Raw genomic sequence first — 24,560 nt, 5'->3', positions numbered from 1 at the left:
AGATCCACCAGTGACCGTGGAGATGCTTGTTGAGCTTGAGAGCATCCCATAGTAGGGGATATGTGCACAGGACTCTGAACACATTGCTTCCACCTATCACACCAGTGATCCCATTTTGGTCTTACATTTTTAAGGATCTTAATTAGGGGTCTGTCTTTGATCTTTCAGGAACTTTAAAGGACCTGGGAGAAACTGCTGGGATGCTGAATTTACTTTAGTCCCTGAAACCTCATGAATAAATTCAGCAAGCTATGTTTTTTGACAATCCAGTTATTTGATAGCCTTGATTAAACCTTTTTAGAATGACTGGAGGCTCTGGATGTTATTTATTCATATTCAAGTACAGAAGCAGTCACTCACGCATAGAAATCCTCGGTGACTCACGAAATGATGTGCTTACTTATGCATAGCAACCCTCAGTAACTCACACAGTGACACACTCCTGCCCAGACATACTTGGTAACATGCACAGTGACAGACTGGCCCAGAGCACGCACTTTAGAAATCCTCGCAGGCTCCCACAAGGGCCTCCTCTCCCTTGAAGCTGAAAACAAAACTCCCCAGCAACTCCAGCCCACGCTGCCAAACATGCTCATCCACCTCCTTCTCCAAGATGAGCCTTTTCTCACCACTGTGGCATTTCCCTGCTGAGGGTTCCCCTAAGGTCGCTAATGCACTTACGAAAGGAAATCTCATTTTCACTACCTTCGCATTTTAATATCTTAATGCCAAAGAGCGGCTGTTCTGCTTTTTGGGTTTCATTTTGTTTTGTTTTATATGGAAATTTTACATTAAACAAACATTACATGACAGTCAAGGGGATGAGATGGCTCAGGGGATCGGTAATGGGCTGTGAAGCCTTTCCTTTCTAGGCCAGTGCTCCAATTCATTCTAGGCTGTTTTAGCTGGATTTCACATTGGAAAAAAAGTGTGCTCATTTAAAAGGTCTGAGCTCTCTGAAACAAATTAGATTTAAAATGAACTGACCAGTGACAAAAATACCACTATGCAAATAAACTCCACCAAGCAGTCACTTGTAAAAAAAATGAAATGGAAGTAACATTTTACTTCAGCTGGGTAATGATACGAATGGAAATGCTCTGGAAACATACTGGCTGCCAGGGGCATCCCATCCATCTTCCAGCTCAAATCTGTTACACAACTAGCTTTTGTAGGATGCCTGGAAGGTCTTCAAGCTCAGAGTGGGTCAGACCAAGAGAAGCTGGCAGTGACCAAAAGTTATTGCTAACTTCACTCATCATCATGCAAATAGCAAATTCATAGCCTCAAGGCCCTATTCCTTGTAGACAAATATTTAAGTTCATATAAAATACATAGCTGTATCCTAGCTGTGGATGGCTTCAGACTGTCCAGTGACATGACAGCAGCAAGAAATATGATAAAACAAACAACTCCTCAAACACCTTGATACCAATGACCCATCACACATGCACTCAATGTGGAGACTGCAGATCTGCAATGAGTTAGAGAGAACTCTATCTTGTCAAAAAGAATTATAACCTAGTAAAAATCAACAAAGAAACCAGATGCCAGTCCAGGAGGCTGTTTTCAGAAACTGGTTGCTTTTTTCTTGTCTTTCTTTTGGAGTTTTACCTTAGGTACATCAGTGCTGCAGTTTTCCACCAGTGTTTTAAATAATACATAAATACAATAATTGAAACAAACTCTTCGATTCCCCCCTATACTCCATCAAAAAGGCTTTTGCTCTGCATTTTACCACCACCACACTTGGAACACTTATAAAATGAAAGTGTGTTTCACAATACATCACCCGTTGATAAGCTCTAGCTCAGAGTAGGACTACAGATTCCTTACTCTGCAATAAATATAAATAAGGACTTTAGTGAATGTTGTGAGCACATGACTATTTATAGTGACACTTCAATAACTCTAAATGTACAGGTACTTGAGAAGCAACAGAACTGTTATTACAACTTTGTACTATAAATTAAATCTAACAAATAAAATACAAATGAGAACAAATAGAAACTATTGTCAGGATATCGACTAACAGCAGTGAAATGTAACCAACTGGGTTTTCTAAATCAATCAGAATACTGAGGACTGATGTCCATGCCTAGAAATGGTTCTAAGTCTTGTTATTCACAGTGCCATATGATTAGACACTCGATTACCTGCATTCAAACATCTTATTTATAATACAGGTATTACATCATCTATAATATGAAGTTCAGTATGTGATCAGTTGCTGCATGACGCTATTATAAATGCTGGGTGGAATTCTGGTTTTTATCCACAATGCTTTTCAAAACATGGTGAGGGCAAATAAGATGTGAGCTTGTTAAGTTTGTGAAAGAGATAAGAGAGTGCTCCCTGCAATATCAGGGAAGTGAACTGGTGATACAAAAATTCTCTTTCAGTCCTCTGAACCAAGAGCTAAACCACCCATGTTGTATGCCGTAAAGCAAACAATCTGTCCTTCAGCTTTCGTTAGCTGAATAAATTCAGTATTTAATTCAGCCAGTGCTCAGTACCACTGATATTAGTCTCGTCTAAATGGAGTTATAATTAGACAGGAAAACCATTCAGTTCGTATTTGCATAAGATTTCTACAACCGAATTCTACTGAACAAGGAAAAGCCATAATTAAAGGAGAAAAATTGCTATCTAGATAAGAAGTGACACAAAAGAGGAACATGTCACACAGCTCAGTAACTGAGGAAAAACATGGAACAGCTGAAATGCTGAATTTGTTAGCACAGACATTTCAGAAAAGGATGGCAAACAACTATTCTGCCTCATCTAGGCCATAATCCAACTGCCTTTGAAGTCAACGGGATTCTCCTATTCAGGATCTTTGCAGGGAGAGTTGTTAAGCCTGGGAAAAAGTTGCCCAGAGCAGTTGTGCAACCTCCATCCTTGGCAATATTTAAGATTCAGCTATACAAGGCTCTGGCCAACCATATGTGATGTGGAAATTTTCAGCAGGAGACTTGGCTAAGTGACGTCCAGAGGTACCTTCCAGTCTAATTCATTGTGTTATTTTAATAATAGCCCTTATAAATTACAAGAGAGTTTCTCGTTGTCAATGTAGGAGGCTGCAGCACAGCTTTTCCATGGTTTAACCACTCTCACTCCAAACAATTTTTTTCCGTATACCAGCCATAATTCCCCTTGCCGCAGCTTGTGACCATTGCCTCTCACGCTTTCACTGTGTACCCGAGAAGAGTCTGGCTCTGTCTTCTCTGTAAATTCCCTTTAGGTCCTTGAAGACAGCAATCGTATCTTTTCAGCCTTCCCTTCTCCAGATTAAACCACGTAAGCTCTCTTCATACATCACACAACTACAGCCCCTGAACCTTGACACTCTCCCACTGTTGTTATCTCTCTTGCACCATGTAGCCCCAGGCCGTAATGTTTCATACCCATTTGCTCTTGTGCCAGAACGGGTTTTTTCCTCACCCCCCACCTTAATTGGCTCACTGATGGAAACCCCCCTACCCCATTTTGACCTTTCATTTTGTCAGATACAGCACTTCTTTTTAGCCTCCTCCTATGTGACGGGCTTCTTACTTTCCTGATCACCTTGGCAAAACTTCCTTCCACCTGGTTGTATGAATTCTTTACCTTCAACAAGGATAAACGGGTATTAACTGGTCCACACTTATAGGGGGACCTGTGGGAAGTCTTCAGGAACTTCAGCCCCTCTTTCTCCTTCCTCTCTGCTGTAGCATCCTCCAGTGTAACGCATCTCCTGACTCATGTGGTACAGCTGCAGCTGTGCAGACCCTGTTTTAGATCAGGGCTGAACTCAAGTAACGGTACCAAGCATTCTAGATAATGTCTTGTGAGACATTTTTGATAGCACTATCTCTTCCCTAGCCCTGTTCGAAACAGCATCTTCAGTATACCCTAGAACCTTACTTGCTTTGCACAGATAGCTGGTAGGCGCCCTGGGCAGGTTTGATAGCACCTAGCTTTAGCTGTCTCAAAAAAGTGTCCTGAGAGAGACAGTTGGTTGACCTCCTTCCAGTGCCCATCTCTCTCTGTCTGTTAGAGGGAGAGGCCTGACAACAAGCTCAGACCCAGGAGCTCATCATTACACAGCTGCAGTTAGGTGAATTAATCTCATAACCTGTGACCAATTAAAGCATTCACATTTTTCATTCTCCTCTGTCACTTCTACCTGACAAGCCTCCAGCTCTGCCAGAGAAATTCTTGTCATCAGTCATCCACTGTCTGACCTTGATTTTTTTTTTTTTACTTTTTCCATTTCTGTCACACAGGTGCTCCTGTTTATTTCTACCAGGTATCTCCCGCCTCTTCTTCATGCACAAAGCCTCCCATTGTCACATATGCAGCAAATTTATCACCATGTCCTAGCCTTTTGATGGCGTCAGAGGGAAGAGAAACAAGATAATTTACAACATCGCAATCTCATCATGGAAAAACAATACTAATAACTTGCTACCAGCCAACAAGTTCTTCTTCCATCACAAATAATTATTGCTTACCCCTTTTGTTAGAAAATGAGTAACTTAGTCTTGTGCTACCCCGTCACCTCAGTGATCTTAATTAACATGATAATTAACATGATACCACATTAAATGCATTACAGAAATCCCAGCATTAGCTTTACTGCATGTCTTTCATCTTAAAAAACAAAACGAAAAAGCCCCAATAAACTACAATAAAATGCTGTTCAGTTCTTTGTTGAAGTCATGGAAGAACTATGAAAATATACAACTTGAATATCATAAGAAAGATTTAGATTTTAATAAAGAAGCTGACAACTAAGTGGGCTCCCTGAATCGGGACTCTAATCACTTAACAGCAAATTCTCTCTTTTATTTTTTTCTTTTTTTTTTTCCCTTTTGATACATTGACCAGACAAAATAACCATTTAGAAATTTCTTGGGGAATAATTTTCCAGGGTTAACAGTAATGATTGTAAGCATCAGTTATGAAAGCAGGGGGGAGAGAAAACACACACACAATCTTTCCAACACCTATTTCAAGAAGGCCTATTTTAAAATATTATATTTGAACATGCCAATTCAGTAGACATCAGTAAAGATTTTTGCGTTAAGTTCTTTTCTTTGTTTCCCTTTTCTTTATGTAGTTAAATCAGCAAGGATAAATGTCTACAGACAAAATTATCTTGCATCAAACAAATATTGACATGACTTTTAAGGTCAGTTGCTGCAAGGCCAGGATTTAAAAACAAATTAAATTTGATGCATGACATTTCAAAGGTCAGTTAGAAAGGTATATGCTGCATCCATTTTACAATGCGACCCCCAGGGAGGCAAATGTATTGAATGCTGTGAGGAGACATTGCAATAATGAAGATAATTACGGTAATAGGTAGGTAGGTAATAGGGGCTTAATTAGATCAGAACAAGCATGCTATTTAGAGAAAAAGAAATCGCAGTGTATTAAATTACAAGTAAATTACAACAATTCAGGTCAGCATTTATTTCAAGTTGATAGTTAACGCACTTTATTGTATCTTTAAAGGGACTGAGATATTACAGCAAAAGGCAGTAAAAATGTTCCATTGTCATCCAGCACAATGCAGTGTCACTGCATATGAAGGTCCTATCTCTCCCAGAATATTGCCATTCTGATAGAGGCTACGCACACACTTAATTTCCTGATTTTCCTTTCTGATCTCAATAATTTTCAATAGTAGAAGTGAGATGGCAAAAATCCTTTGTTATTACTTGACTAGCTTAAGGAATAAATAAGTGTCCATCCCCGAAACATGCCCTCACTGGAAAGGAAGAATTTCTATGAGATGAGCAGACGAAGGAGTGAGCAGGGCAATTCTGAAGACAGTTAGTGACCATGTGAGCTGGTACACTGTGCTGCAATCGCACTACTCAGCTTTGCCACTGGAAAAAGCAACCTCTACCTTCTCTCAGACAACCATTCCAAATCCTTCTTTTCAATGAATTATTCCCTTTTAAAACATTTGTGAATTTATTGCCTTAAAAATGTGTATCATACCAGCAGTCAGTATGTAATCCATAGTGCTACTGTTCTGCCCTGCCACACGACTCCAAAATGTGAACAAAAAAGGGAGCGAGGTGGAAAGAGATTGCCTAAAATTTCATTGTTCTGCACCCTGGACAGCAATTTATTTTGGAAGGATTCCAATTTATTAGCATCCTGTGGCCCTTTGCATAGGTGAAACTAACTTTATGAGATGCATGGTGGCATAGCAGAGTAAAACAGGAGTGAAAAACAATGCATGCTGCAGGGTACACCTTTAACGTGTAAATACCAAGCAAGATGGCTGTGCGGTCATTGCATCATGTAGTTTACAAGAGTGAATTTCACTGCCAGTTCTCCCCAGTGTACAGCTCTTACTCTGCAGGTAGCACAGCTGTCATGCAAACTCTTGACTAGACAAATAACTTTGTCAGGCAATGTAGGGAGGCCCTCACAGAGTCTTGTCCTGCTTTCTCAGCTAGACAGACAGTGGCCATTAAGCAAAAACACGACAGTTCCGATTCTCTGTAAGGTAATATGGAATGACAATAGTTCAGAGACACACACTGTTGTCCTTCCATGGCTTCTCTTACAAAGGTCACTGAAAACACCTCTAAAACTGAAGGTGACTCTCTCTACTTTCTGCATGTATCTTTGAAACAACAGTCCACAATAGTTCCCCAGAGAGTAGTCCAGTGTTGCTAATGGAAATTCTGCAAGCTCCAAACTGGCTATTCTCATCTAATTTTTTTTTTTATTATTCACTTGTATTACAGCCCTAGGCCACTTTACCGGTTCTGAAAACAACGTATTTTACTGTTCATGAGTGAAGTGACTAACTCCTGCCATCTAGAGGGTGGTTTCTGGAACATAATCGAGGCAGATACGGTTTCACTGGATAAAACAACTGCTTAAAAGCCATTTAAACGAGACTAAAATGAACATCTTAATGTCCGCCTGTCTCCTTGGGTTTTTTCCTAGATTTTTCCCTCTTTTTACTCATGTGTTTATGTAAAAATGCCCATTCAAATGAGAGGACAATCATCACGTCTGTGGATGTATACAAGTTCTTTATTCAACAGGTCCATTCATTCATGAAAATAGACTAGCTGACTAGGATAATTATAAATAATAATTATAAAATAATTATAAAAAAAATTAATGATTATTGGCATTCATTAAGAAAAGTGAGAATGACACACAGAAAGCTCTAAGGTCTCACAAAAGATCATATTTTCTACTTTGGTTGTTAGTTAAATAGCATGTAGCCACAGCTACTGACAATATTTAAAAATGACTTCTCCACACGCTTTCTTACAAAGGGGAACCATCCAGTTAAGTGATCATCATGAATTTTTGTCTTTTGTTGTTTAACAATGCTTTTTTCTGTGTGTCCCACTAACTTGGTGTGAAGACTACGTCTTGAAGGAAAAGCATGACAAGCAAACAATTTGTTGTGGGAGATACAACCCTGGCCTCACAAAAGTTAAGAGAGTCTTCCTGGAAAGGCAATGGTGGCCAGTGAATACCTGTCTCTCTCATTAAGCCAAAATCACATTCCAAAACTAGCAGCCAACTGTTAGTAAGAAGTGCATGACCAAGTACAATGTGAAGCAATACAACTGCCCCACCTGAGTGAATGATGATCAAAGCACACAAGAAATAAAACAGTGCCCTAGGACTTATATGAAATATATATCGAACCCTTCCTAGGCAAAAGGCTATGAAATACACTGGAATGTAATTGCTCCATGATCCTTGCACTCATCTTCATTTAAGTATCTATACGATACATCACCTAATGATTTTCACAAAGGGTTTTCCAGGCAATATGCACAAGAGCAATAAATATGCTTGTAGGAAGAACTTTTGATATTAAAAAGAATCAAAAAACATCCTTACATTTCTGCTTGTGTTGTGTGCCATTTATGAGGAGGAGTTAAGGGTTCATTGTAAATACAAAGAAAAGGGAGCAGTGAGTCCATACAGCTGTCTTCACCACATACTTCATACCCCTTCGCACCTCACATAGTATCTTTCATGCATGCCAACCAAACCAAGCTCCAGAGCTCACAGCTCTTGCAGAACTCAAGCAAGCACCACTAGGTTACAGACCTCCAGGTGGCTGAGCTGGGAAATGAGCAGAATTTGCTGAGAAACAGACTGAACTCTCCTTCTAAAGGGCAAGTCAATCTGTATGACTTGCATAACCTCAGGAGAGACAGAGCTGTGTACTGCTTTTTTTCTTTTTTTGGTAGAGATATTATTTCCCTTTTTAAGCTACATTGTATTCCTACCATTAAGATTAAACAATATTTTGAAAACAGATGGAGCCAGTAATGAAAGATATCAGAGGTAACTTTTCAGGTGCCAACCCTAATCAATTACAATCACAACTAACGGTTGCAATTACTGTGCCCTGACATTTGGTGTCTCTCAAGTGAAGGTTGTGGGGCAATCACCACAAAAGCAAACAAAATTTGAGGATAGAACAACCACTGAACATCCATGCAAGCAACTTATAAAAACTTTTTCAATTATTTCCACACTGAAACCAACATTGTATTTTAAGTGTGGAGGAAGATTACGTTAATTAGGACCCCCAAAATAACACCAAAAGAGATTTTTTAAAATTATTATTCTCTTCAGGACACAGACATTCATGTGGAGGTAACAGTTTTGGCCTTTTTTTTTTTTTTTTTTTAAATCCAAGAAGATGCAAGTGCATGCAAATGCAGTTTGCATTATAACACCAAGTGCTCAGTAGTAGACAAGATGCAGGTGGCTCACTACTTCCGTTTCAGAGTGCTGTCTTTGATATCCATACATTTACCATTTTTTATTATGTCTCCTTCCAAAACTCTGGCAACACCTTTCCCTGCAGCGTGGAAATCCTGCCCTTTCCTGGGTCCAACCCGCGGACATTGCCATTCTGTAAGGAGAAAGCGCAGACTTGCTATTTAAGCACTCGTTTCCCTCCCTGAATCCCCTCAGACACAGACACAGCCCTTCCCGGCTCTCTCAGTCCCCACCTCTGCTTCCTTCCCGGTTTGCCCCTTCAGCTTCCCCTACCCAGCACGCCTGGCCCTGTCTCCTACACTGCCTCCTCGCACCCCGGCTCCCTGCCGGGCGTGCGGCACTTCCCACCGCGAGGGGAAGGACGGGAGACGAAGGCTTCCCGCCGGGGACAGGGCCCTGAGGGAGCCAGCCCGCCTCGCGACCCCAACGGCCGCCTCGGAACCTTCCCGCTTCGCCGCGCGGGGCCGGGCGGGCAGCGCAGCGCATCGCGCCGCTTCCGGCTTCCGCACGGTCGCTGGAGCCGGGTGGGCGCGGGGGACGCTGAGGGAGAGGCGGCTGTGCCGGCCCTCCGCGGCTTTCCCGTTTGAGAGCGCGAAGCGGTAGCTGCTTTCCCCAGAGATAAGTGCCGAGAAATACGGAGCACGGCGATCCAGGTTGGAAAGGTGTTGCGACACGGTTTGGGGGCCTAGGTAAAAATATTTAAAAAAAAAAAAAAAGTTAAAACCGTAAAATACTGAAAGCTGAAAAACCGCAATATGTGTGTTTTTCACACAAGCCTACTCTGGGCGTTTCACGGAACAGTCTTAAATCAGGTCGTGGGAGCGCGTCGGCCTCACGCTCGGCAGTCGTTCCCGCAGCCGTTCCGGCGGGCGGGCAGACAGGCAGGCAGCCGTTCCCGCAGCCGTTCCGGTGGGCGGGCAGGCAGGCAGCCGTTCCCGGCGGGGACGAGGTGCGTTTCCAGAGGAGGGAATGGGTGAGGGACGTGCCTGAGGTAATCTCTGCACATCTGGGCTCTAATCAGCGCGGCAGCCTTCAGACGCTGCCGTCAGAGAGTACAGTTAGCCACCTTGTTACTGAGACATGGAGTAAGTCATTGAAATCACATTGCCTTGAAAATTATTTAGTTATTAGAAGAAATCGTGGACTGGAACGACATAAGTATGAAATATTGCTCATACAGATTTTTTAAAAAAATATTGTAATCTTGTATAATGCTTGCAAAGTGGTAAAAGAGATTTTGTTGAATTCTGAATGGAATCACATGTGACCCAGCAAATTTACCGCGATTTCTCTTTTGATGAATACGCATAAGGTAGAAGCTATTTGATAGTCAAGTACAAGAAGTCTTGAAATATGGCAAACCTCTTTTGGGTGGTAGTATTTGCGTGGCGTGGCAAGAGTAACCCGACTATTCCCCTGCCCCCCAAATGAATAGCTTGTTACAGCTGTTTGTTATATTTGTGACAGCAGGGTGGTTAGCAGATCACATGAGATAATATGACGCAAGGGAATGTTGTGTTTAGCACAGATCCAGAAATCTGCTGGTGCAATCTGCTTTTCTGTCTGCTGCAAACTTAGTGAGTGTCTTTGGGACCTCATCAAGGACAGTCTCCAAGAGGGGAAAAAAAATGGCACAGGCATGGTACGACCTCAACAGGATTTAGATGCCATTCATTGTTTATGGGTTTTACATAGCACAACCATCAGGTAAAATACACAAGCAGTCTTTGGAGCTGTGGTAGGAACTCTGCTGTCTTTGTCTGCGTTTACATTTCCAAATAATGCAGCATGTGAGGAACAGTAGGTGAAAACTTTTACAGAATGACAGGCACAGTGCTGGGGACCCAGTACTCGCACAACACATTTTAGGGCTTTTCCTTTGAACTACTGCTCACCTCATACACAGCCTCTCAATAACCAAATTCTGTGCTTTCTGTGCCACAGCGTCAGCCATTAAGCTGGAGAGTCACGCTTGCTCCTGTAGCTGCTCTGACCCAGTCACTCGGGAGGAGCATTTTGCTCCCGAGTAGAAAATTTCAAATGGAGAAAAACCCCTTGTACAGCACTGCTCCCCAGTTCGGGAGCTCAGACGCTCTGTAGGATAGCAGGGTCATACTTTTGGGGGCTGAGGAGGGAATCAGGCATGGACCTATTGTGTCCTGGGCAATTTCTCTTACAACAGCATCATAGAGGAAAAGGAGGATGCTAGCATGACTAAGTCTCTGCTTTCAGCAAAAAGACAAAAGGTTCACACTATATTTCCAGCAGGTAGATCTGAAGTGAGTAGCTCGCTGTAGGCATTTCCTTGATAAGTGGGCCTGTTGTTTTAGGCCCTCCAGAGGCACTTTTCTTTCCTGTGTGCCCTGCAGGGGAGCTGGACTGCAGACAGGTTCCACTGGGTCTTTACTGTCCAAGCATTTGGTAATGGTGTTGGGGTGCCTAAATACATTTTTGGGTCATCAATCGGCCTCAGATTACAGAAGCATTGCCAAAAGTGGAGGTAGAACATACTGCAGAAGCATTTTAAATACTGATTAGCACTTTGAAAAGGTGAGATACTCAGGAATTGCAGGTAAACAAAGCTTTTACTATCATAATTTCTGGCATCAACACTATTAAGTTCTAGTCAGAAAATAAAAAGATAAATCCCCTAAGAATTTAGAACTCAGGGTAAAGACAACAAACATCTTAAGTGGAAGCTCAGAGGGAAAGAGTGATAGAATATTGATCTATAGGCTGTTGTTATTTATTGGGTGCTGTTTGAAAGCCTGGATTGAGTTGATAGCTTTGTTAAAAGGACCTGACATTGCAGTTTTGTTGTTATTTAGTTTAGTGCAACTTTCTAAAAACTACCATCTTAAAGATTTCTCATAATCTGTGTCCACAGTAGTCATCGAGACAGTGTTTTTCCTGAAAACAGTTTGTCATTTTGGTGCTTTCGATTATGAGGTAATGTGAAGAAGTCAAGGTATAAATACTAACCATTAGATTCTGTTGTTAAATCAGTATTCAAGCAGCTTGAAAATTAGTGTGCAACCTCATCTTGGACTCCCAGTGTCAGAAATGTCACGGTCTAGAATAATGACAGTTGCTAGCAGGCAACTCAGCGATACAATTTTGACTACAAAATATGACACAAATACAATTTAAACACGGTGCAGAATGCTACAGGGTGAGAAAACTGATTTATGTGTGTTATCAAAAGCAAATTTTAGTATTTGGTCAGGACAATATATTTCTTTGTTGGGGAAAGTTAGGATTGCTGGGTTTATTTTATAAGACTTTTTGAACAAAGATACTAATTTTTCTTCCAAGTTTAAGCTTGTACAATTCACTGCCTGTGGATGCTGCAGCTCTCCTTACAGATACCAGCATGCATGTCTACATGTCTGCTTGGAGTTAGGGATGAGGCTGGGGAGAGCAGGTACCTCCCATTTTCTCAGACCAGTGGCCCCAGTAGCCATCCATCAACCTACTGGAATCAGCAGAACCTTGCCTGGGCAGAGCCGTCCTGTCACATGGGCTGGTTTCTGCCAGGCCCCAAGTCTGTAGTGCTTTTCTTCAAATTCCATAAGTGGAGACTGAGATTTTAAGATGACACTTGACTCTCAGTTATCAATTGTTTGAAAGTATATTTCTGCAGTTTTAGAAATCAGAGGCAGAGCAAGGAGCATCATTAGGTGTACTTGTAGCTAAAAGAACTGTGGGTTAGTTGTGCAGTGCAATATATGTTGGGGCAACTTGCTAGAGAGGCCAGACTTCCAAAACAGAAGCACTGTGGTGAGTTACCAAAATAAGAGCGAAACACTTCCAAAAATTCACCCATCTTGTCATCTGCAAGGAAATATGGTTTGGTAGCTACAGTATGAAGAAGTGCATCCACCTGGGCCATAGACTTGGGAGTGGTTTTTTTAGAACTGTGTTCTCTTCCTTAGCTGCCTTGCCAAATCAAATACCCCTGCTGCCCCTTTCACTGTCCTCCCCCATCAGATTGTGCTAATCTGGGCCTTGGGGGTGCTTGTTGGTTTAGGTTTTTTGGGTTTGTTTTTAACCTGTATCTGGTTTAGAATGTGACACCAACAACAGCAACATCAGCAGAAATGAGGGGAAGATAAAGATGGAACATAAGGAAGGATGTCTCGAGTGCCTGTGTTGACGAAAGACATCAGACCACCCTTTTAATCTCTCGGCTGTCCATTTCATGAAGTCAGGATAATACTTGCCTAATTTGTTATAAACGCAGAGTAAACTAAGCGTACGCGAGTACTGCAGAGTTCATTGTGGAGATGACAAGAGCGTAGTGGTCTGATTGATTACCTGATGGTCTCACCACTGTATGCATTCTTTCCCTCCCAGAACGTTAAGCTAGACACATGCATTGAACCAGATGGAATTAGTGTAAACCCTTCTTGGGAAGCACTGGCATCTTCAAAGCAATGCATGCTCATCTCTTCATTATCGTTAATGTGCTAGAATGATAAGCAGCACAAACATCCATTTGTCATAGCTCTTAAATCTATATAATGGTATTTTGTTTTCTAAGCCTTCATGAAATGTGAAGTTTGCATTTTTGCAGTACACTACGATTTGCTTACCTGAAGAATGCTTTTTAACTGATTGAAGTAGTTAGTGAGCATGAGAAGAGAGAGAAGTGAAAGAAAATGAGCTGAATATTGTCCTTATTAAATAGACAAGGCAAAGCAAAACCAGAGAGGCCCATCACAAACAAACCTACAAAACATAGAGGTTTTTTAAGGCAAAACACTTCGAAGATAGTTAAAAGGGCAAAGTCCTTTCCAGATCACAAGATTCTTAATGGTTCATGACATGACTCTTCCTAAGGGACTGGCCCCTTATTCTACATTTGAAAAGAAACTTTCAGAACGGGAAATAAATGGAGATGAAGCACAGTTAACATGGGAACTCCAAGATCCAGTTTTAGTGCTGGATGTGTCATGTGTAGCCATGTATTTACATCCATAGTTTTCTGTGCATTCATATTTTTCCCCCCCAGAGAGTGAAAAATGCCTAAAAAGAAGACTGGTGCTCGTAAGAAAGCTGAGAACCGTCGTGAACGTGAAAAGCAGATAAGAGCTTCAAGAGCCAACATAGATTTAGCCAAACATCCTTGTAATGCTTCAATGGTAAAATAACCTAAAGTATTTTATATTACAATACTTGATTCTAAATTATGTAAAACCAGTGATAATACATTGACTGTATAAATATATGTATAAATACATAATATTTAATGCCACTAGAATGTCATTCTTCCTACCATCTTTCTTTTATATTTAAGGTTACATTTGCATCAGAGGTATAATGCTTGAATAAAAAGTTTGGTTTCTAATCAGAACTTAATTCAGAGTCCCTGTGGGGTCTGTAAATTTTATATATTTTACCTAGAATAAAAATAATTACCAGTATTTTATGTCTTTTCTTTAGGAATGTGATAAGTGCCAAAGGTAAGTATTTCTTCCTCTTCTAAAACCAGTAGTTTAATATTAATTGGTTTCAAACATTTTACAGGCCTTTTTTTTTAATACTTGCTTGCTTTTTTTTTCCCCTCCATGTGCCTAGACGACAGAAGAATAGAGCTTTTTGCTACTTCTGTAACTCTGTTCAAAAATTACCCATTTGTGCACAGTGTGGTAAGTAGAAATAATGAACAAAAACCTGCTATCCACAGTCCCATTTGTGGTGTTAAACTCTCAGCAGTTAGAATACCTTTGTCTTATAATACCTTTGTGATTTTTGGAGCAGGATCTTTTCAATCTGCTGTGAATATCCTCCTTGAGGAGAGATCTTGCTTGATCATGCACTAATGTGTATGCCTCTGACCCCCTGAGGTTTGCAAGTCTGGGTTATGGACTTGTCTTCAGTATTTGATCATCAGAAGAATTTGTCTCACTGGCTTTTAGGTTTGCGAACATCTGACTGACCATTTCCCTAGACTGACCACGTGGAGTATTGTTTCATAACGGCAGCAAAGTTAAAAACACTCTGACTGCCAGCAAGGCGCTAATAAAAAATGCTTTTTAGGGGTGATATAATTTCTGATCAGTTTAATGTCAATTAAAGCAGCAGTACATTATTCACCTTGCATGGTTTTGTAATGTAATATGCTGCTCATGTTATTTATATGTGCTAGAGGGCTGATGCTTTGAAATCGGAAGAGGAGAACTCCAAGTGACAGAACTCAGCTCTGAATCAGGCTAAAATGCCCTTTCAAAAAACCAACAAAACAAAACCAGGTGCTTGCATGGAATGTTGATAATTCATACCTTGAGGTGAATTTGGGGGTTTTACTGTTTAAATGCATCCTTGCAGATTTTCAATTTGTTATTAAGCAGTTTGGCTGTTTTGTAGCTTGACTCTCAGAGCTGCTGACACTTGCAGCTTCCAGTGCCTTTGTTGGGACCTGCAGGTACTGAGCATTTCTGGAAGCCAGGCTGCTAGTTTGCAATGGCAGTGTGTCATCCTTCCTAAGTCTTCCTCCTGTTATCATGCAGTGAAGTACTAAAAACATGCTGTCTGTCTTACAGTACACTATACATCTGAAGTTGACTCCTGTGTGTTGAATTTATCTTGATCTGCGGTACATTTCCAGAGGAAAAGCATTCTTAATAACAATCACAAAATTGTACTGAGTCCCAGGGTTTTCCAAGACAGAGACCATTAGATCAGTTTGGTGCTTAATCAAGTGTTGGGGACAGCCCCTGTAAACCAACAGCATGTTTCTTAGATAATTCCCTGAGGGATGGGAGCAAGGTAGCTGTATTGCAGTGCTCCAGACCCAGTAATACCCCTACTGCCTCACACTGCCCAGCTCAGCCCCCCACTGGTCCTTCCTCACCCCCCAAGTCCCATTTGGTATCTGAGGTGTGATTTAATACACAACTCTGCTGCTGCATACTGGGATTTAATTACATTTTCAGAGTAGAATTTGGTTTTGTCAGCTCTTGAATGGGTTTGCAGGGAGCACCCTTTTGTTGGTTTCTCTGAGCAGGCAATAAGAGACACCAAGGGGTCTGTGGCAGGTCAGCTTAAATCAGTGATAAAACTCCATTGCAGTAGCCTGGGCTAACTACAAGATTTTTTTTTTGCTTCTATAACTGCATACAGAGTGTGAATGTTTCTGGTAGAGCCATTCATGTCAGAGGCAAGGAGTAGGGGAAAGCTGTCACCCTAACTGCTTGCTTGTGTCAGAATGACTTTTAAGTGCAGACTGTGGCTTTTTCTCCCACCCATTCCCTGCATTTAAAGGGAATTATTCTGTCTAGGAAGTAATCTCTTTAGAAGTTTTGAAAAAGAAAAGAAACAACCACCACTAAAAACCCACAAGTATCTAAGTAATTAAATGATCAGGTGCACATGGTTTTTTTCAGAGGGCCTCAGCCTTGCACACAGCGCGTACTGCTTTTATGGTGGGACAGAAGTAGCAGCAGTTTTAAATGCAACTTTTTAAGATGTCATTGCTTGACTTTCACCTTAATTTTGTTCTTTGGTTTGTTTTGGCATTTGAAATTCTTGCCAATGCTTCAAAACATAGAACAAGACAACACATTGCCTTATCTCAGAACTAGGGCAAGAGAGTTTGGCTGAAAACAGACAATAATTAATTTGATCTAAGGGAAATGCAAGGGTGGGTTGCAGGTTGCAGACATTTGTTTGGATTATTTTTACCTAGATTTACAATTAAGCACAGGCATTTGGTTTAAGTACTGCTGTTATATGAATGTTCATTCTGTTTTGGGGGGATTTTTATATAGTTTTTTTCTTGTTGCTTGCCTTTTTTCTTTAAACAGGAAAAACCAAATGCATGATGAAGTCTTCCGACTGTGTTATAAAACATGCTGGTGTGTACAGTACTGGACTAGCAATGGTGGTATGTATACAAAATTATAGCCTTTTTTGCACTATGAGATTATTCTATGCAAGTCTTATTGTAAAAAGATAAAGCAGATTTGTGTAATGGTAGCATGTATCATGCCAAGTTTTTTTCCTCATCTTACCACCACAAACTGATTTTTCCCTTATACTGGAAACCCAAATTTTGCATTTTTAGATTGAACTCCTGCAAACTCCAACACAGATCTGTTAGCATCCAGCACATGTGTCAGTAGCAGGCCCTAAGCACATGCAGTAACAGCATGGGAGCTTATGTGCCCCATAGCCAATTCCCCGTCTCCATTAAAATCTAGGATCATTCTGTAGAAACTAGTGGACTTTTGGTGCTGTCTTCTCAGTATTGCAGAGACCATCAATATCACAGAGGGGAATCTGTTCCATGGCATTAGGGGGGGAATTTCATTTTTAAAAAAAAAAATCATTTGGGCTCTTAGCAGAGATATTCATAGCTTCTCACCTTCAAATTTTGGTGCTTAGAAGAACAAGTTAATTACTCCATTCTGGAAAGCAAGGTATGACATGTCATAGCCTCTGGATTAAATGCTGTATGGACTAAACATCTGTCCTGTTTCTGCCTCATGTTGGCAGTCAGCTTCTCAGTAACACAGCCAGCCTTGCCAGTCGAAGTTCCTAAACTCATTCCGTGTGTTCACTGATGTAGTATTTTCATCAACACTTAATTTAGATTCACCATTGTTTTCTTAGTTTTGTGTGCATGTCATGCACATGATAGTTTGTTATATATGGGCTGAGGCAGCTTCTTAAGTGCTACAATTAAGGGATAGTTGATGTATAGATCTTTTAGTTTAATCAAAATGAAAGTGAAGGGGTCTAACTTATTTCTAATGAGTTATTCGATCTTTGCTCTCTGTGGAGCTTGTGTTCTAATATAGCATGGTTTAAAATCCAAATGAGTGATTTCAGCTGTAAGAATCCAGTGGCATTTTTCAGGTCTTTTTGGAAATTGCATTTTTGCCAGAACATTATCATCATTTATGGATCTCAGGTTTCAGCTGGAGGACACAATTTTCATGCATAAGGTTTAAGATAGGAAATGTAAAAAACAGAAAAGGAAAAAAACAAGTTATTTTGCATTATATTTAATCCTGCAGAAGTGAATATCAAACAAACAAGATGAACTGTGGAGCAGCTTGGTAGGAATACAGATGTGGTTCATACTGTCTCGCTCAACTGGAATGAGCCCACTGAGAGAATGGTTACTTGGATACATTCAGGGTTATGGAATAAGAGTCTCTCTCTAGGTACTGCAGAAGTCCCAAGATGATATCTTTTTGCAATTGCAGGGGGCAATCTGTGATTTCTGTGAAGCTTGGGTGTGTCACGGGAGGAAGTGCCTCAGCACACACGCATGTATCTGCCCTCTCGCAGATGCAGAATGTATCGAGTGCGAAAGAAGTGTCTGGGACCACGGTAGGTTGCTCACACTTAAAAATAAGAAAATCTAAATGATACTTTTCTCCTCACATGGCTTAAGTTATTGTACTTGTATTCTTAACATAGCATTTTTAATCTTCACTGATTAGTCCTTGCAGTATATTTATTCAAAGCAAGGCATTCTCCCCATTTTAAAAACAGACCTTCTACAGTGGGGAATGTAAATGGCCTGCTCAGGAACATACAGTGCTCAATTTGGGGATGGTTACGTAGTCTAAAGCATTAACTGTCCTATCAGCAGTAACATAATTAAGCACTACATCAGATTGTCAACACACAATTTTCTGCCATTCCCGCTCCATTCATCTGCACTAGTAGAGGTATTTGGATTCCCAGTTGCTTAGCAAACCATACTGATCTCTATTTGTGGAATCCTTTAAAGTGTTTATTTCAAGTGTGCATCAGAAGTGAGGGGCGGGAGGGAAGGAGACTGGATGAGAGAAAACGTGATCTGATTGAAGAAAAACACTTAATGCCATAGTCAAATGAAAATGAAGAGAAGGACCAGGAGTAATACTTGCTCTATATTTATGCTGTCTTGTATGGTAGGATACGTGGTATTTTTCAGTGCAATAATGGATGGCAGTGTCTAATTTAGGACTTTGTTGAAGCATTTGTGACAGAAGGGAGAACTGGTCTTCAGTCAAAACTACTGTCTAAATTGTTTACAGAGCAGAACTTGATGTCTATGTCCATTGCTGATTATTTTGCCTTGATAAATCTTTCAGGAGGCAGAATATTCGCCTGCTCTTTTTGCCACAATTTCCTCTGTGAAGATGATCAGTTTGAACATCAAGCCAGCTGCCAAGTTCTGGAAGCAGAGACATTTAAATGTAAGTTAGTTATTCACAGTCCCTTTCAGCACAGGTAAGCAGATTCTCCAATTGCTTCCTCTGTGCTCCAGAATACTCTCCATCCATCACCTTTTCCAAATAGCTTTTGCCACCACTGGAGGAAAGGGCCTGTTTCTTCTGCGCCTGCTTTTGATACCCAGTTATCTAGGCTAGAGATTTTGTCTCTGACCTTCCTCCTTGCCAGATTGCACATGGCAGTTGTTTCCCTGCTTGACTCTTAGATGCCTCCCAAGGGAAGTCGCCTTTGCAGGAGCCAGCAGTCTCTAAAGTTGCAGGACTGCAGCAAAACTGCTAGAATTGCTGCTGCTGCTTTTTTTTACTCCACAAAGCTCTGCAGGCAAGAAGGAGCTCTCTTCCACTCTTCTGACCATATGATGAGCTATTTCTAGATAGCTGTTCCTCATGGAAAACAGCTGCCTTAAATAATACCACCTGTGTTAGTCTGGCTAAACTTTCCCAGGTTGCTGTGGATGGCCTGTATGTTGGTGAAGGGTTTGCATCTGCCAAGTGTGTGAAAGCAACACATCCTGAGGAAGGCCATGCCTCAGGAAGCAGTCATCATCTGATTCAGGGAGACAGGGTGAGCACTGAAGGAAGTAACAAGAGTAGTGTTCATCCAGAGCAGCATCAATTCAGTGTTAGGCCACTGACTAGTGGACATGTGTGTCAGTAATGTATCGAACGTTGATACATGTCCACTTTTACTGAGTAACCAACAGGTAGCTGAAGACTTTATGTCCTTTTGAACTTCCAGTTAATTGTATGGACCAAAACTGGTATTTGTCTGAGGACAGGGTGGCCATGCCTGACTTTGCCAGTCCACTACTCATCTCTGGCTGAAATGGAAACTTCAAGGGAAGTTAAAAAAAACCCCACAAAACAAAACACAAACCAAGACTATGCATGTTTGAATAACTAATCTTTTGTAGAAGTATTTTTCTACCCACCATTAATTACTATTTGGTTTATCCCATGAGATAACCATCTGTCCTTTCCAAAACTTTTATGCGTGTATTTTGGCTATTATAACATTTTCAATCCTTATTATAGAAATTCAGGGTGCTCTTTATCATATATAAGACTGTTTTCTTCAGAACTGACTAATCTCTTGTCCTAATTGATTTCTCCCAATTCAGAATATTTGTTGATTTCAGTGTTATAGTCTGTGTCTTTAGACATCTCTTATCTCCTTTTCATCTCCTATCCTTTTTTTCCCAGCCAGCTATTTTCTAAGCCTTGATTAGCTTCCCTTGATGTATTCGGCCAGAATATCTTCCTGCATAGCAATATTGAAGCGGCAACAGCTGTTCTGCAAGAATGTTTTTTTCAGTGATTGTTGGAAGCTTTTAGTTCACAGATGTGATGTCACACCCTGAATAGAGAAATAGCTTTTTTTGAGGGTTTTCACTGTGTTCCACATTTCACGGCACAGTGCAGTCTTGGTAGAGAGGCAGGATTTTTGTCAGTGTGTGGTAACAAGATTATAAAACTGAACTTTTACAGAACACATGAACTTTAAGCGTGGTCATGCAATTGTCATCTAAATCCCATTCTAGCTGTGAAAAAGGTAGTGTTACTTTCCATCACTATCAGATAAGTTTTTTAAAGTGCAGATACTCCAGAAATGTTTGAATATGTGCGTTAGCATTTCCAATTCTATCTTTAAACACATGACAGAGCGCTAAATCCCACACCTGTCCTGCTCATGTGGAGAACTCATGATATTTATTACTTCAGATTCAACACCTTTGTTGTCACAAGGGTAAGGCAAGGTAGAAGGGAACAAGTACTCGTACAGAGACTGATAAAATACATATTACTGCTTCTTGAGGAGTAAGTATTCACCCAACTTCACATTGCTGCCAATTCCTGTGTGGTTGCCTTTACTATACTCCCTCTAGTGGGGTAAAGACACCCATTTGAAGCTTCAAGACAAATTACATTTTGAATGCTGATTCTGCTCTTTACAGCTCATGTATAATTCTTTAACACAGTTTAATAGATTTTCATATGAAGTTGTGGGCAATAAAGTACATTTCCAGAGGACATGACAGAAAATATAGAACAAAAAAAGAAAACTGTTCTACGTTTGGAAGTTTGGAAGCTTTAAGGGTTCTTACATTCCATTTAAATGAGATAAAGGTATTAAAGGCTGCCATGGTATTGTTTAAAGTGACTGTAAAACGCTAGCACTCCTTCTTTTGACATTGAGAAAAGGAAAAGATGATCACTTAATACCAAATTGGTTCTGAAACTTCTGTTTTTAAAAGTTTAACTACTTCTTGAGTTTCCAAACTTTTTTCCCCTCTTCAACTTTTACTTTTTGTGTCAAATTACATTGTTGCAATGAGGCTTAGACTTGAAAAAAATCTAGTGAATTAGTACTGTATGGTAAAATGACTGATTTGTGTTGCCAAAGGGCAGTTGTGTCAGGGAATTAAAAAGAAATGCCTCAGCTACATTATTACATACTTTTACAGGGTTTTAAAAACATCACAGATCTGCAGTTTCCAAGTACTGAATTTTACATATTGATTTTCTCCAACAGGTGTTTCCTGTAACAGGCTTGGGCAGCATTCATGCCTGCGTTGTAAGGTAAACAGTAAAGCAGTTGCAAGTAGTTATGATTTTAAACTTGTTGTCCTTAGCCTCCAAGGCTGGTATCAAGCCCTTTCTTGTCTTCCTCTACATTATTAAAAAGATGTTCATACATTTGTATTAGTTTCTGAAGCCTGGGGCAGACTTACAGGGGACAAAAGGGCTTTAATCTGTGCTTGCATGTTAACCACAAGCCACTGTTGTGCATCCTTATGCCAGGTGAGGTGCTCTTCACTTTGGCCAGCCCTCTGTGTCTAAATTGGGGCTGGACCATCTTTGGGCCTTTTCAAAACAAAGCAAATCCTTGGTCTTGAACAGAATCCAAAGCTTTAGAGTATGTTTTGATCCAGCATAAAACGAAGACAAAAAAAGTTGTGGTTTTTTTTTTTTTTTTAAAGCAGTCAAGTGATAATCTGACCAGAAAACACTGCAGCCTGGATCCAACAGAAATCATCTCCACAGCTAATCCAGTTTTACACATGTACAGGCTAATCTGTTGACATCACACATTTGGTTTTACACACTCAGAAGTAATTTTGTATAAAAAGTTCCACCTGCTTCATCATCAGCATTGCTCAGATTCTCATGGTGCTGGTTCATTGCCTGCTCTTACTCTTCCTACCCTCCACATGTTTCCCTGCAGTCTCCCATGGCATTGATTTCATATTCCAAATTGTTCCTTTCTCCAGATACCTTCACTGGCACCCTGCTGCTCAACACGTGAAATTTCAATCTCTAATTCTTGCCTTCAGGTCACTGCATCGTTATGTTCTGGCATACATCTCTGACTGTATTTTATTTAAGCTTGTCACTGTAAACCAAAGTTTGCCAGGCTCCTTGTGGGCAGCACTGTAGTCCAGTCCTTGAGTATGTTACTTTTTCTACTTGTTTATTAGCGCTTTTATTCAGCCACTTCCCCAGGAAGCCATGAAACTACGTTCAACGCAGAAGTAGTTGCTCTGTGCACAGACTCCAGTTCCACTGCAGATAGGGCTCATTAAATTTTAATCCCAACCAGAAAATCCTGCTGCTGTTAGACACTTTTTTGCTTGCTTCTCGCTGAAGACTCTGGTTCTATGATTAAAACATTTACACTTTTTATTCTCCTTTCACCCCACAGGCTTGTTTTTGTGACGATCATGTGCGAAGTAAGGTTTTCAAGCAGGAAAAAGGAAAAGAGCCTCCCTGCCCTAAGTGTGGCCATGAAACTCAGCAGACAAAAGATCTGAGCATGTCAAGTAAGCCTGTTTCTCTAGCTAACAAGCAATACAAGTACCACTGGTGTCTACTTTTCTGCATAGGAACGCTGAGTAAAGTCCAATTACTTTCAATTGTTCTGTAAAGCATTGCTGCATTTGTGTTGGGAAAAACTTTGTGTTTCTTAGTTCTAGAATTGAGCAGTCTCTCATTCTTTATCATTAATTGATTGCAACACAGCGAAGCTTTTGTTTAGTTTGAGATTTTACTTATGGAATATTGCAAAAAAATAATCACTGCTTAAGCCTTTATTTCATCTACAAGAAGCTGGCTGATGAATTTCAAAGTGCAATTTGATGACATGCATACAATCTACCTCAACTGCTCTTGAATAAATCACAATACGTATTGTGTCTGTGAAGCACATCCAATTACAGGTTTTCTTGGCTAGAGTACCAGAGGTTTATCCTGAAACTCTTATTTTATTGTTTATACAAACTTGGCTGCAGGGGGACAGACTGTGTAGCAGAAAGGTTCTGACAGAGAGTAAGGATTAAATCTGAAAATGTCAGGTTTAGACAAAGGCTGTCTTAACATTGTATGCTCTTTGCTGAGTAGTGAGAAAGGACAGAAAAAAAATGTCAGATGCTCAGCTCAAATTGCTGTTGAGGGGTGAGAACATGATGATTTTTCTCTGCCTACAGCACGCTCTTTGAAGTTTGGCCGACAGACCGGAGGTGAAGATGCAGATGGAGCTTCTGGTTATGATGCCTACTGGAAGAGCCTCTCCTCCAGCAAGGCTGGGGATGCAGGTGACCGTGAGGATGAATATGATGAATATGAAGCAGAAGATGACGATGAAGATGACAATGATGAGGGAGGGAAGGATTCCGATACTGAGACCACAGATGTATTCAGCAATTTGAATTTAGGAAGGACCTATGCTAGTGGGTATGCACACTATGAGGAACCAGAAGATTAAGCTTAGTATGCTGGCAAGCTAAAATCCCTCGGAAGGAGCCAAGCAATGCTGCCCTTGAATTGTGTCCATGCCAGGAGGATAGTTCCATCAGGTACTTACATATCAAAGTTAGGGACTTAAGAGTGTGGGACTTCTGCAGTAACTCCAAGTGAGATTTTTTTTTTTTTTGCTATAAACCAACATTGGGTTTGGACTGGGGGAGAAAACAGGAAGATTTTTATTCCCCTAAGCAACAGAAGTGGTTTTGTCCTTTAGTTAAACCTATACTGAGTATAATGGTTCAATGCCATTTTCAGCTATTAATACAGGAACGTGGAAGAGCTGTACAACTTGCTTCCATTTGCTCATCGAAATTTTAAGTTATTTTTTACAATAATTTTGTTAACTGATTTCATAAAATTAATGTAGTGGTAGGTTGATGACTGCATTTTTGTCTGCACAATAAAAGTCAACTGCATTCTCTAATGAATTGTCATAAATATTGATCTCCCTTGAATAATTGGAAAGCAGGCTGTATACAAAGTATAAATTGACACTAAATAACTTCCTTTTATATGTAGGTAAGGCAGATCAATGTAGTTCTCTATGTACTTGAACATTACCTTCCAGCGTTTTAGTATTAGCTATTAATCAGTGGGGCTACACGCAGTCATTACAAGTGCACCCTAGAACAAAAATTTTATTGCAATAAAAATGTTGGTGTATCCTCTCTGCCACTAAAATCTATAAGACAATTTCTCATTAGGTCAAAAAGAGACTGGTTTCTTCTGTGCCTAGCCTTCAAC

The 24,560-nt window shown here is 40.5% G+C and overlaps 2 protein-coding genes across 4 annotated transcripts in view; one reads left to right on the top strand and one right to left on the bottom strand.

Moving 5' to 3' along the window:
- The window catches only part of RNF150 (ring finger protein 150), a 151,137-nt gene extending 141,748 nt beyond the window's left edge, over nt 1-9,389 (bottom strand). Inside the window, exons 1-2 of the mRNA XM_054824343.1 lie at nt 9,012-9,389; nt 8,813-8,911 (exon numbers count right to left, since the gene is read on the bottom strand). Of these exons, the coding sequence (XP_054680318.1) occupies nt 8,813-8,911; nt 9,012-9,264 (352 nt within the window). The 5' untranslated portion in view covers nt 9,265-9,389. The remainder of the gene's footprint in view (nt 1-8,812; nt 8,912-9,011) is intronic.
- Nucleotides 9,292-24,240, top strand: ZNF330 (zinc finger protein 330). Of its 3 annotated transcripts, none has more exons than XM_054824345.1 (10): nt 9,292-9,431; nt 13,793-13,922; nt 14,224-14,243; nt 14,359-14,429; nt 16,587-16,666; nt 17,994-18,120; nt 18,873-18,977; nt 21,547-21,593; nt 22,717-22,834; nt 23,498-24,240. In XM_054824345.1, the coding sequence occupies exons 2-10, from the start codon at nt 13,803-13,805 to the stop codon at nt 23,773-23,775; spliced, it is 966 nt and encodes a 321-aa protein (XP_054680320.1). In that variant the 5' UTR covers nt 9,292-9,431; nt 13,793-13,802; the 3' UTR covers nt 23,776-24,240. The 3 variants fall into 3 exon arrangements, with proteins under 3 accessions (XP_054680320.1, XP_054680319.1, XP_054680322.1); XM_054824344.1 differs by having other exon boundaries at nt 9,310-9,467; XM_054824347.1 differs by lacking the exon at nt 9,292-9,431 and adding an exon at nt 14,930-15,032 and having other exon boundaries at nt 13,888-13,922.
- The last annotated feature ends 320 nt before the right edge of the window (nt 24,241-24,560 follow it).

This window comes from Grus americana, chromosome 4, assembly GCF_028858705.1.
Source record: "Grus americana isolate bGruAme1 chromosome 4, bGruAme1.mat, whole genome shotgun sequence".
NCBI lineage: Eukaryota > Metazoa > Chordata > Aves > Gruiformes > Gruidae > Grus > Grus americana.
The sequence above is the reverse complement of the archived record's forward strand: the minus strand, read 5'-3'. Positions and strand labels throughout refer to the sequence as shown.